This window comes from Aquarana catesbeiana, linkage group LG06 (genome assembly GCF_042186555.1).
Source record: "Aquarana catesbeiana isolate 2022-GZ linkage group LG06, ASM4218655v1, whole genome shotgun sequence".
Lineage (NCBI taxonomy): Eukaryota > Metazoa > Chordata > Amphibia > Anura > Ranidae > Aquarana > Aquarana catesbeiana.
The window spans coordinates 93,486,774-93,500,615 of record NC_133329.1 but is presented as its reverse complement, the minus strand read 5'-3'; the positions used below and the strand labels follow the sequence as shown (position 1 = coordinate 93,500,615).

At 43.1% G+C, this 13,842-nt stretch overlaps 1 protein-coding gene across 1 annotated transcript in view; it reads left to right on the top strand.

The window, feature by feature from the left end:
- The window catches only part of MEIOB (meiosis specific with OB-fold), a 48,512-nt gene that overhangs the window by 14,024 nt on the left and 20,646 nt on the right, over nt 1-13,842 (top strand). The window contains exons 5-7 of the mRNA XM_073636447.1: nt 4,556-4,751; nt 10,719-10,819; nt 11,040-11,092. Of these exons, the coding sequence (XP_073492548.1) occupies nt 4,556-4,751; nt 10,719-10,819; nt 11,040-11,092 (350 nt within the window). The remainder of the gene's footprint in view (nt 1-4,555; nt 4,752-10,718; nt 10,820-11,039; nt 11,093-13,842) is intronic.

Below are 13,842 nucleotides of genomic sequence, written 5' to 3'. Positions count from 1 at the left end.
TTAAGTTGAAAATCCTAATCCGGAATCTAGTTAATAGGGGACACTGCCACCAAGGCGATCATTTTTTAAATACACTTAAGACCTCTATTATTTTATCTCTTCATTCCTGTTACAAAGAAATAATTGTGTCACCACAAGGTGGCACTGTGGACATTATTTGGTAATCTGTGCCACGTCCTAAAAGAATATAGAACAAATTTATTAGGAAAAAATTGGCTTTGTAGACACCATAACCACAAATAGTTAAAAATATTTTACTTTATTTTACATAAAAGTTAAAAACAACATATATACAGATATATAGATACAGTACATAGATAAGTGACATCATATAAAAATAGCTTTTTTTTTTCTACTCCTGGTAGAGACTGGGCCAACTGACTGTCACTAAGGCTGCTTTCGCACTGGGCCGGTAGGGGGCGTCGGCGGTAAAACAGCGCTATTTTTAGCGCTGTTTTACCGCGGTATTCGGCCACTAGCGGTGCGGTTTTAACCCCCCGCTGGCGGCCGAAAAAGGGTTAAAACCACTCGTACAGCGCGGCTATAGCCGCGGTATTGCCGCGGTATAGCTGCGCTGTCCCATTGATATCAATGGGCAGGAGCGGTTTAGGAGCGGTGAATACACCGCTCCTTCACCGCTCCAAAGATGCGGCTGACAGGAGATTTTTTCTTCTCCTGCCAGCGCACCGCTTCAGTGTGAAAGCCCTCGGGCTTTCACACTGAACAAACAGCAGCGGCTGTTTTGGGTCGGTTTACAGGCGCTATTTTTAGCGCAATAACGCCTGCAAACCGCCCCAGTGTGAAAGGGGTCTAAAGGTGGTAACATAAGGTACTGTGCTATTTAGTTACCACCTTTAGTGACAGTCAGTTGGCCCTACCAGGGGTTGGGAAGTATACCAGCTATTTTTGTATGATGTCAATTATCTATGTACAGTATTCATAAATCTTTAATGCTGTCTTTAAATTCTATGTCCAATAAAGTAAAATATATTTAACTATTTGTACAGTAGTTATGGTTCCTACAAAGTCAATTTTTTCATGATAAATTTGTTCCCTTTAGCCATGTTGCCGGTCTTCACACCTGCCGTGGCAGTTTCAAGGGGATCCCACTTTGTGGGAATTGTGAGAACACCAGGGATGGTGTTGTAAGAGAATTATGCCCTGTACACACGGTTTTGCCATCGGAATAAACTCCGAAGGTTTCTCCGACGGAATTCCGCTCAAGAAGTCTTGCATACACACGGTCACACCAAATTCCAACCATCCAGAATGCGGTGACGTACAGCACTTACGACGGGACTAGAAAAAGGAAGTTCAATAGCCAGTAGCCAATAGCTTCCGTCTCGTACTTGCTTCAGAGCATGCGTCGTTTTTGATCCGTCGGAACAGCATACAGACAAGCGGTTTTCTCGATAGGAATTGGTTCCGTCGGAAATATTTAGAACATGTTCTATTTCTAGGTCCATCAGAATTTTCGAAAAAAAAAAGTCTGATGAGGCATACACACGATCGGAATAGACGATGAAAAGCTTCCGTTGGACTTTTTCTGTCGGACATTCCGTTCCTGTGTACACGGCTTAAGTGGAACTTTAGTCAGAAAATTAAGTCCTGCTAGATCACCTCAGGCTGTCCCCATTTGCAGGTATAGCTGTAAAACATTAAAAATAAAGGGCTATATTGTTTGTTATTGTTTAATATCCAGTAATTCACTGTATCACCCGGCTCTGCACATGCTCAGTTGCTCTCCATTTTTAGACTGCTAAATTTGTAAAACTGCTAAAAGCGGAATTAAACCCTTCTTTACTTTACAGGCAAGGATGCTGGAGACAAGTTACAGCACACACTAGTTTTAGTAACATAATTATTAATGTAGAATGTATGTTCCTGGCTAAAGAACTTTTTTTTTATTTTTATCAAGCTGTTATGGGTAAAGTTCTGCTTTAAACTTTAAGATGAGCAAGGACAGAGCTGGGAAAATTGGCAGCAGATCATTCCACTGGGTAACTCGGGCCGCCAGACTCCATCTATACCTGAAATATCAGGATGGAGTAACAACAGTTGTGTCAGAATTGGCATCGGAACACAAAAGAACCTTTGAATACACAGATTCACAATGGCTTGTTGGACATCCCATTTCAAAACCATGGGCATTAATAAAGAGTTGGCCCTCTCTGCATATAACAACCTCCATTCTTCTGGGAAGGCCTTCGTCAAGATTTTGGAGTGTGTTTGTGGGAATTTGGTCCCATTCAGCCAAAGGAGCATTTGTGACATCAGCTATTATTGTTGGTGAGAACCTGGTTTACAGTAATGCCCTGTACACACAGTCGGACATTGATCGGACATTCCGACAACAAAATCCATGGATTTTTTCCGACGCATGTTGGCTCAAACTTGTCTTGCATACACACGGTCACACAAAGTTGTCGGAAAATCTAAACGTTCTGAACACGGTGAGGTAAAACACGTACGTCGGGACTATAAATGCGGCAGTAGCCAATAGCTTTCATCTCTTAATTTATTCTGAGTATGCGTGGCACTTTGTGCGTCGGGTTTGTGTACACACGACACGGATTTTTTTGTCAGAAAATTTAATAGCAAGCTCTCAAACTTTGTGTGTCGGAAATTCCGATGGAAAACGTGCGATGGAGCCCACACACGGTCGGAATTTCCAACAACAAGGTGCTATCACACATTTTCCGTCGGAAAATCCGACCGTGTGTACGGGGCATTAGTGTTCCAATTCATGTCAAAGGTGCATTCATTTTTGTTTTTTTAGGCTTTCTTTCTTCTATTTTCATCTGGTAATACTGCCAGTAAGTCTGTTGTTTTTCAAAAGAACAAGCTCTTTTCCAGATGTATCAGTTTACAGGGATGAGACAAACCATTTAACACTCGTATGGGTGTTTACAATGTTTAGCTTTTATCTACTTATGTTAAATCTTTATCCCAAAAGGAAAAAAAAAAACAGTTTGCTGTGTGCTGGCTTTGGCTTCAATTTGTTAGTAAATTTAAATCTGCTAGTACATCTAACACTACCCCCCCCCGACTGGCAATGCTGCTGCTGTCTGCTGTGCCCCCTTTTCTCTTTCATACAGAGTTGAGGCACTCTAATACAGGAGGTGTGTTACTGGCCAGATTACCAGGTGAGGACCATAGGGAAAAAAAGCCTAAAAAAAGAAAACTGATGCATGTCTGGTAAAATACATTTTTTTGTTTTGGGTTCATTACCACTTTAACCACTTGCAGACCGCCCACCGTACATATACTGTGGCAGGGTGGCCGCTCTGTGCCAGATCACGGACCTAGTACGTGAGCTGACACTTCCTGGTCTGGGGCGCACGTGCTCCACTGAAACCCCACTCCCTCTGTGATGTCCGCCGGCACCCACCAATTAGACAGTACACAGGCAGAACGGCAATCTGCCTATGTAAACAAGGCAGGTTGCCGTTCTGTCAGAAAGGAAGGTTTTGATCCTGTGTTCCTGCAAAGCAGGAACATGCATCAATGCCTTCCCCCTATCAAAGCACCTCCCACACAGTGAGAAAGCACAGGCTAGGCACATAGTTAACCATTTGGTCGCCCCTGACGGTAATCATTAGTACAGTGACAGTGCATATTTTTAAGCACTGATCACTATATTAGTGTCACTGGTCCCCAAAAAGTGTCAAAAGTGTCAGTTAGGTGTCCGATTTGCCCGCTGCAATATCGCAGTCCCGTTATAAGTCGCTGACTATAGCGGGACTACTAGTAAAAAATAAAAAAGAATTAAAAAAAATATATAAAAATATCCCCTATTTTGTAGACGTTATAACTTTTGTGCAAACCAATCAATATATGCTTATTGGGATTTTTTTACCAAAAATATGAAGCAGAATACACATTGGCCTAAACTGGTGAATACATTTAATTTTTTACATTTTTTATTGGGTGTGTTTTATAGCAGAAAGTAAAAAATATTGAGGTTTATTTACTAAAGCCGGAGAGTGCAAAATCAGGCTCAAACTTCTGCATAGAAACCAATCAGCTTCCAGGTTTCATTTCCAAAGCTTAGTGGAACAAGCTGAGGTTAGCAGCAGATTGCTTTCTATACAGATGTGAGCCTGATTTTCTCTAGAAAAAAAAAAAAAAACGCAAAGGTGATCAAATACCAAAACAAAAAGCTCTATCTGTGGGAAGAAAGGTTGAAAATTTCATTTGGGTACAACATCGCACGACCGCGCAATTGTCTTCCGGCGGTCAAGTGGTTAACTTACCTTTAAATTGATGGGTGGGGGGAGTCCCACAATCTGCAGGGACAGAGCATACATGGGAGAGAATTTATATGTGGCTGCTGTTGGGGGGGGGGGGCTGTGTTGCTGCATTACTGATGGCACCTACATTTTCCTAGATTTTGGGAAAGTATGTCCTGGCCTGAGTTCCATTATGTCCTGGCCTGAGTTCCATTACTGGCTAATGTCGAACACATTAATGTCTAAGCCCAGATTTAGGACATGGTAAATGTGGCATGCATTTCATCTGTATGACAACAACAAATCCCCTTTTTTTCTTTTAGTTCTTACAAACTGCTTATCAGTGAAGTGCACTCTGTGGTGAAGGTATGTTCTATCCAAGATACTGATGACTCCCTGCTGCCATTACTGCATATCCCAACTCAGAACCCAAATGATTATTATTCACTGGAGGACATTGTTGCTAATGGACAAAGCCTGAATAAGGAAGTTATTAACATTCTGGCAGCTGTAAGACAGGTATGTTCATGTCATAAATATTATGTGTAGCAGACGTAGCACCCTGGAGTTTAGGCAGGGTTGCTCCTAAAATTACCTGCCAGTTGTTGAGGATGAATTGATTTCACTCTAATGCCGCGTACACACGATCGGACATTCCGACAACCAAACCGTAGATTTATTTCCGACGGATGTTGGCTGAAACTTGTCTTGCATACACACGGTCGCACAAATGTTGTCGGAAATTCCAAACGTCAAGAACGCGGTGACGTACAACACGTACGACGGCACTAGAAAAAGGACGTTCCATAGCCAGTGTGGCTCTTCTGCTTGATTCCGAGCATGTGTGGAACTTTGTGCATCTGAATTTATGACAACGGATTTTGTTGGTCGGAAATTCTGACAAAAAATGTCGGATGGAGCCTACACACGATCGGAATTTCCGACAACAAGCTCACATTGAACATTTGTTGTCGCAAATTCCAATCGTGTGTACGCGGCATAAGTCTATAATTGCTGCACTTCTCTCTTTTGCCGCTAGGTGGCCGGGTACCTGGTGGCATTTGATACGAGAAGGGCAATGCAAGGTCAGGTTATGGGTATATTGGGTATCCCAGCCAATGGGCAGGGGTTTTCTTGGATCCCTTGGCCTTCTGGGAGAACCTATATATTTGGGTGGAGTCAGGTGATCGGGGTTCTGTGCCACCTGGATGGCTGTCTGGGTGGACGTGTGTTGTATTGCCCAGGGCTGCTAGGCCAGAATTTGGGCCTATCCCGGGAACATCTGGCTGCTAGGCTGTCTGAGGGCCTATCCACAAGCAAGAGAGCAGTGCAGGGTTGGGATAGTGGCTTGCAGTCCAACAATAAGTGACGGTTCTGCCGGCCGGAGAACCTGCCGTGGTCGGAGGTAGAGGGGAAGCTGTCGCCACTAAGGGACCAACCACCTTATTACCAGGGACCACAGTGAGTAGCTGACGCAAGTACCGGAGCAGAATTCTCACCAACCGGAGACGGTGAAGAATCTGGAAACTTCAGCTGGTATCAAGCCAGGGACCCAGACAGCGGATGTGACGCTTGAAGAGCAGCCTTAGGTGTCAAGCCGGGGACCGAGCAGACCAGTGGGGTGAAGCTTGAGAAGTATTTTGAGTGCCAAGCTAGGGACCCAGCAGAGAAGCGGCGGTGGCACTTGAGGAAGATACTACCATGAAGATTGGAGGAGCTCAAAGGATTCAGAGGCAGTGAATCATCTAGTCTAGTGAGAGAGACTGGGAGCTCAGTGGGATGAAGAACTACAAGAAGTGATTGTAGTGGAAGTGAAGGAACTGTTACACTTTGTGTTAGGAACTGTTAAAGACTGTTGCCATAGGAGACAGCATTCTTACACATGCAGATGTGGCGTCTTGCTAGATGCCTTTCCCTGCATGGCTGTCCTCCTGTTGAAGTCTCGGAGTCTGACAATTAATCTTGCAACTACCTAAGGGTGGCCTGGCCCTAACCCTCTCTCCGAAAGTCCTGTTAAGAGAAATAAAATCTCTTTTGCATTCAAGAAGTGTCTGGCGCCCAATGAATCTACCTTGCATTACACCCACTATGCCATGCAACACACCACATACAGAAGGATTTCAGCTATCTCTGGCCCTGGAGGTTCTCATTAGACCGAAGGAGGCCTGGGACCTTGCTACACAGAGGAAAGACATTATAAGATAGAGTTTAAGGTATTTAAAGGGATCTAAAATCTAGAATCTAAAATTCTCATTTGTGAACTTGAGTAGGTCTTTATTCACCTTGAATCATGATGCTGGTATACAGCCTCCCTGTCACCCTCCAGTACATGATATTTTCTTAGAACATTTGTCACTCTCTGCATTGCTAGCTGGCAAAACCTACCCAGTTCTGCTTCATTGCTGCTTACTTATGTGTTCTGTGCCACCTTCAGGCATGGTGCACAGTACTCCTTTCTACTCCATGCAGGCACTGCTCCATTCCATTGTATTTTTGCTGATTTCTTTCAAGCACTCAGATCTCTTTCTGCATCATTATACATGATTATGCCCCCCTGAGAGGGCAGGTCTATTACACCGTGCACTCAAAGTATGTCCTCAGTCCTGGGAATCAATTAACCTGGAAGACTGAGGACATCTTGTGGTGGAATGGGATTACTGCATGGGGACAGGACCAGGGAGGAGCCATTTTTTTTAAATTTGAAACTCTGTATGGGGCTTCTTTTTTAACCATCTCAATACAGGGCACTTTCACCCCCTTCCTGCCCAAGCCATTTTTCAGCTTTCAGCGCTGTCACATTTTGAATGACAATTGCGCGGTCATGCAACACTGTACCCAAATGAAATTTGTATTATTTTTTCCTAACAAATAGAGCTTTCTTTTAGTGGTATTTGATCAGCTCTGCGGTTTTTATTTTTTGCACTATAAACAAAAGAAGAGTGACAACTTTGAAAAAAACACAACTTTTTACTTTTTGCTATAATAAATATCCAATTTTTTTAAAACAAATTCTTTCCTCAGTTTAGGCCGATATGTATTCTTCTACATATTTTTGGTAAAAAAAAAAATCGCAATAAGTGTATATTGATTGGTTCGCGCAAAAGTTATAGCGTCTACAAAATAGGGGATAGATTTATAGCATTTTTATTTATTTATTTTTTTTTTACTAGTAATGGCGGCGATCTGCAATTTTTATTGTGACTGCGATATTGTGGCGGACATATCGGACACTTTTGACACATTTTTGGGACCATTCACATTTATACAGCGATCCGTGCTATAAAAACGCACTGATTACTGTATAAATCTGACTGGCAGGGAAGGGGGTTAACACTAGGGGGTGATCGAGGGGTTAATTATGTTCCTAGGGAGTGTTTCTAACTGAAGGGGGAGGGGACTCACAAGGGGAGGAGACCGATTGGTGTTGCTCTATACTGAGAACACACCATCGGTCTCCTCTCCTCTGACAGGACGTGGATCTGTGTGTTTACATACCGTGTTACCGGGCAATCGTGGGTGCCCGGCGGACATCGCGGGCGCCGGGCACGCGCATCGGGTGCCCAGTGACACGGCGCACGCCCCCTGGTGGGCCGGGAAGGCGAGGGCGTCATGTGACGCCCTCCCAGAACGAGAGCCGCGCTGCCTGGCCGTCATATGACAGCCGGCGGGCGGCAAGCGATTAAAGGATAAGTTCACCTTTTTAAAAAAAAATAATATGCACATTTTTGCATGTAAAAAATGTGCATTTATTATATTTTTTTCTTGGAGCCTGGAAAGCATTGCACCTGCAATCAGCAGATCGCGGGTGCCATGCAGGACTCCTCCAGACTTATAATTGTATCTGCCTGCTCGTACCTCATACAGACCGGCAGATATACGCTGATAGGAAGGGACAATGAACTACCAGAGCGCTCAACAGCACTATGGTAGTTCATTAATAAATACAGGTTGACAGCCACAAAGGCTGTCGGTACTTGTAGTTTCCCATTTAAATAACTCTGTGAATGACGTGGCCAGGCAGGCGGAGCCCCATGCAGCCACGATAAAATGAAATAAAAATTTAAGAGTAACCGGGGGGGGGGGGGGGTTTAGAAAATCCCTGCTTGCTGTTGCTAGAGGTAGCGGAGCAGGCAGTGGCCGCAGGAGTGGAGGCAGGGGTGCCCCATACATTAAGGGCGCGTGGGTGCCGCCCGCCATCCTACGCCGTCTCCTCTATCCATGCGTCTGGCCCCTTTCAGGACACCAACGCATGGATTCCAATGTGGGGGGGGCTGTTTTTTTGAAGCACCGATTAGAGCCAGAGGCTCTAAAAGGCTTCAATATAGGGTGGGCTTGGGGCGCAGAGAGTGTGCTCCGATCCCACCCAGGTATGTTACAACAGCGAATGAATATTCGCTGTTGTAACACTGATCCTCCTCCCGGCCAATCAGAAAGCGGGTTTTGACACCAGTCACCCGATTGGCTGAAAGAAAAAGAAGAACAGTTGGGACTTTATATGAGGCGGTGACCTGGTAAGGTCAATTGCCTCCATCCCTACATATATGTCAAAAAAGAGGGGAAAGGGGATTGGGACTTTGAATGAAGCATGTAGGTATAAAAAATTCAATTAATTATATAAATTAACATACAAATGCATAATCATGAGTAAGTGTATATCCAATACAATTATAATAACTGGTACAATTCATAAAAATGTATATCTATACATACAATATAGATGGCTTGCCATATAATTTTAAACGATTGATATAAAAAATTATACATACTGACAGATATCAATTGAATCATAGGGACATGGCATATAATAGCTCTATGCATTTCGTGGATTGATCCACTCTTCAGGAGCATGCGCATGAGTTCAATAAAAAATATAATAGAAGGAATAGAATAGACCCCCTTTGGGGGTTCCCGATCTACAGTGCCACACTTTTAATATATAGTCAACCTTGTAAGTATGGTAGAGAGTGGGTTTTTATACTTGGTTTTATTTTATTTTTTATGATTTTTCTTTTTTCCTTGGGTAGGATCAGACTATATAGCAACTCCTTCTATTATATTTTTTATTGAACTCATGCGCATGCTCCTGAAGAGTGGATCAATCCATGAAATGCATAGAGATATTATATGCCGTGTCCCTATGATTCAATTGATATCTGTCAGCATGTATAATTTTTTAGAATAATCGTTTATAATCATGTAGCAACCCATCTATATTGTATTTATAGATATACATTTTTATGAATTGTACCAGTTATTATAATTGTATTGGATATACACTTACTCACGATTGGCTGAAAGGACAGGCGATCCTATTGGATGCCTAGGAGGAGGAGGGGAGGACCTGGAATCCGCCATGGAGGAGAGGACTTGGAGCCGAGCTGCTGCACCACACTGCCTGCCACCCGCTACGATGAGGGGGGTGGGGGGGTGGGTTTAGACCATCAGCGTCCACCAGTGCATCCTATCAGTGCCACCTCATTAGTGCAGCCTATCAGTGCCCATCAATGCAGCTTATCAGTGCAGCCTATGAGTACCCATCAGTTTCCACCAGTGCCACCTCTTCAGTGCCCACCAGTGCAGCCTATCAGTGTCCATCGGTGCAGCTTATCAGTGCAGCGTATCAGTGACCATCAGTGTCCATCAGTGGCACCTCATCAGTGCCCACCAGTGCAGCCTATCAGTGTGAGAGAGAGAGAGAGAGAGAGAGAGAGAGAGAGAGAGGAAATATGAAAAGAAAAGCGAAACAAGATATAGAAGGAAGGGGAAATGCACATTTACTTTATATCTATAGCAAGGGTTTAAGAACAAAAACGCAAGAAAAATCACAGTAGGATGACACATGTAAAGTCATTGCCCTCATTAATGCAGCCTTAACCAAACATAAATAACATTATGCTATATGCATTATACTAAAAATATTGCAACAATATTCACAGGTATATTATGCAAAAGTTCCCCCACCTGTGCAACATATTTGATCCATCACTATATAGCCCAAACTACTTCAGATGTTTCCAGTGAAAGGTACTGTTAATGGTATAGCATACAATAGCATTGTAGATAATTGTGCCCTTCCAACCTTGTGTTTTGGGGAAGTCCCTTTTCCATTCCACCATGTCTGTGCCCCTGGGTACAAAGCAAGCTCCGTGGTGGAGGAATTTAGTGTCCTACACAGAGTCCTGACCTCTACCCTACTGAACACCTCTGGGATGAATTGGAAGACTGATTGTGAGCCAGGTCTTTTCTGACTAAGCATCATCACCTGACCTCATAAATGCTCTTTTGGCCAAATGGGCACAAATTCTCACAGACATACTCTAAAATATTGTGAACTCCTTCCCATAAAAGTGGAAGGTTTATATCCACAAAGGAAGGCTAGTTTCATAATAATGGTGGCAGGTGTCCACAAACTATTGGCCATATAGTGCAGATATTGAAATAAGATCATAGCTGTTATTTTAAATAATCCATTTTCATTTTCTCTAGGTTGGAGATGTAAAATCTTTTACCACTTCTGACAAAAGAGCAGGTCGGAGGTGTGAAGTCAAGCTGTTTGACTACTCGGTTGATTCATTTGCAATGATATGGTAAATCTGGATTGCTACATGTATTTCATTTTCTAATCCAGGAAACTATTGTACATAAAGTTTTGTGAAAATGCCGCTATGAAAAGAAAACAAGCGACTGAATCATGAGATGCATAAAGTACAGATTATTTCATTTCTACATTTTCAGCAATTTTATTGCTTCTAATAAAACCTGTGAATGTTGTAGCAAAATAGATTGATTCTCTTTGTTGAACTTTAGCTGGGATAATGAATCCATTAAGCTGGCACAAAGCTGGACGCCAAGAGAAACAGGTAGTCTTTCCCACTCGTTTCAACTTTTGTTCTTAGAACTAAATGCTGTTTTCTTTATATCAGTGAAGATATTTGAAAATGTGTCTGTATTGTCCATTCAGCCCTGTGTTAGTTACTCTTATGTATTCTGTTTTAAATTGTGAAGAAATGCAAAAATATTTATAGGTTAACCATATCTGTTGTTAAAGTAGATGTAACTCCTCACTGTATAACATTTATTTTCCTAAAAAAAAAAAAAAAGTATCATAAGCAAAATGTTCCACTTTTTCACTCTTTGTTACACCTCAGTGCTGCTGATGTCCTGCAGACTCTTTATAGCCACTTCCATTCTGCATACATATATTCTAGCCAGGGGAGTACCTACAGAGGTCGCAGGGGTCACAATTGCAACCCGGCCCCATGCTGCAGATAGGAGTAGCAGTGGGACGGCTGCATATAGAGGAACCAATCTCTCTATTTTCCTCCTGCAGCCACTGATTTCCTGCGGCAGGGAGAGGAGGAGATGTGGGCATTCAGCGGCTGCAGCATGGAAAATGGAGAGATTGGTTCCTCTATATGCAGCCTCTCCTCCTATCCAGCTTCTTTCTACTGCCCCCCTGTGCTCTCGTCCCCCGCAGCTCTGCTGTCTTCCCCCTCCCCTCTCCCTCTGGCTGCTGCGGGGGATCTGTCAGGATGGAGAGCAGGGAAGGGAAAAAACTACTGACACCAGTGGCGGAACTACCAGGGTCACAAAGGTCGCACTTGTGACTGGGCCCTGGTGTTCAGCCACTGGGCTCAGAGGGAGGGGCCCCCGGCCAGGGCCCTGAAGGTTCTAGTTATGACACTGACTCCAGCGTTAGCTGCATTCCATTTTTCAGGGCAGGTTTCCTGATGGAGACTAGAGTGGTCCATGCCTGTGTAGTGTATGTTGAAATAGGCACTTGTATTCTACATTAGAAGACTGTGACAGGGTGACAATGCATGAGCAAGAATGGGAGACAGTGGCATAGGGTTATCACCCCATAACAGAAAGTGCTTAAACAGGGACTTTATGGCAGCATCACCAGGTATTATTTTAATGAAAGCTGCAGATGTAAAAATATTGAAAGTTACTTTCAAAACTACTTTTGAAAATAAATTGTGTAACGTGAGATGTGTATGTGTATATGAGATTGTAGTGATTGGGTTTACACATACTTTGTAAAACCTGAACAAAACATTCTAATTTGCACTTTTATTAGCAGATCCACCTTGCTGACATAACCATATGTAGGACTGTTGTACATAGGTGTAGCACTCTACTAGTTAGGCTGCTAGGTAAATTATAGTTTTTGGCTTGCTCTGTAATCAGAGGAGCAGCGATTGATTGCTCTTGTCTGTTCAGGATTTCACAGGCTGGAAGTTTGATTGCTTCCCCCTGCCTCTAGAAGAAATTTCTAGAGCTTAGTAAGGTAGAATTCAGATAACCAGCCTGAATATTTATCAGGGCCTGGCCAATCCCTGGGAAGGTGTTCCCAGATGGTGGCTGGGCTGCTGTTAAATAGCCTGGAGCCCTGAGGAGGCTGTCTTTTTCCCCCAAGTGGGGGTGGATCTGTGAGCTGAGAGGGAGCTGATCTGCCAGCTTCAGGGGGCTGTCCGCCCCCGTACACCTCTGGACTGGCTGCTAGACTACTCTCCTATGGACAGAGCCCATAAATTTGTTCTCTATCCCTGGGATCTGTGAGTAGAGCCATCCTGTGCTACAGTTTTGTTTCCATGGTCTCCAGCTGTGGATGCTTGAACTGTTCCAGCCTGCCTATTTATGCTGCACATCATCACCAAACCAAATATTTAGAACTAAGTGAAGAGTTCCCCTTTAGTGTATACATAATATACAAAACACATGTCAAATGAATAATCAATCCAAAAATAAAATGTTCAAAGTGATAATAAAAAGTCCATATATAAAAAATAAATCACCCAAGTGATATAAAAGTATCTTAAAAAAGTTCCAAAAAACATAAATTCTTGCTGTGAGAAGAAAAAAGCGTGCTTGCTCCACCACCGTGAAATCAGACTGGCCGCTTACCAGAAACTCATGATCCCCTTTTACAGAGAAAGCTGTTTGTTAATACTGCTTCGAACCACGACCAATGGATCAGAGACCTTATACCGAGATGGGACATCAAAGACTGCAGGGTCAGGCTAAAGATGTTCACACTGACAGGTACTCAGACATCAGCCCACAGCATTGCAGATATGGTCATACAAGGAAAAAAAGGCTCCATATAGTGTAAAATCCTTGACTTTATTGGATAAGTAAAAAGGTTAAACTCACATGTTAGTAGACAATAGTAGGCATGTAGTGTAGTCTGGAGCGCCGGCCGGAAGCTCACAGACAGCCCGTCCTACTGGAAACAACAGCAGCAATGGGAGGTGACGAGAACACGTCGCTCTGCCCTACGCGGCGTTTCGTGATAGAGTCACATCATCCAGGGGCCATTCTGGTAAGCGGCCAGTATGATTTCACGGTGGTGGAGCAAGCACGCTTTTTTCTTCTCACAGCAAGAATTTATGTTTTTTGGAACTTTTTTAAGATACTTTTATATCACTTGGGTGATTTATTTTTTATACATGGACTTTTTATTATCACTTTGAACATTTTATTTTTGGATTGATTATTCATTTGACATGTGTTTTGTATATTATGTATACACTAAAGGGGAACTCTTCACTTAGTTCTAAATATTTGGTTTGGTGATGATGTGTATGATCACCAATCTGTTTTAGCG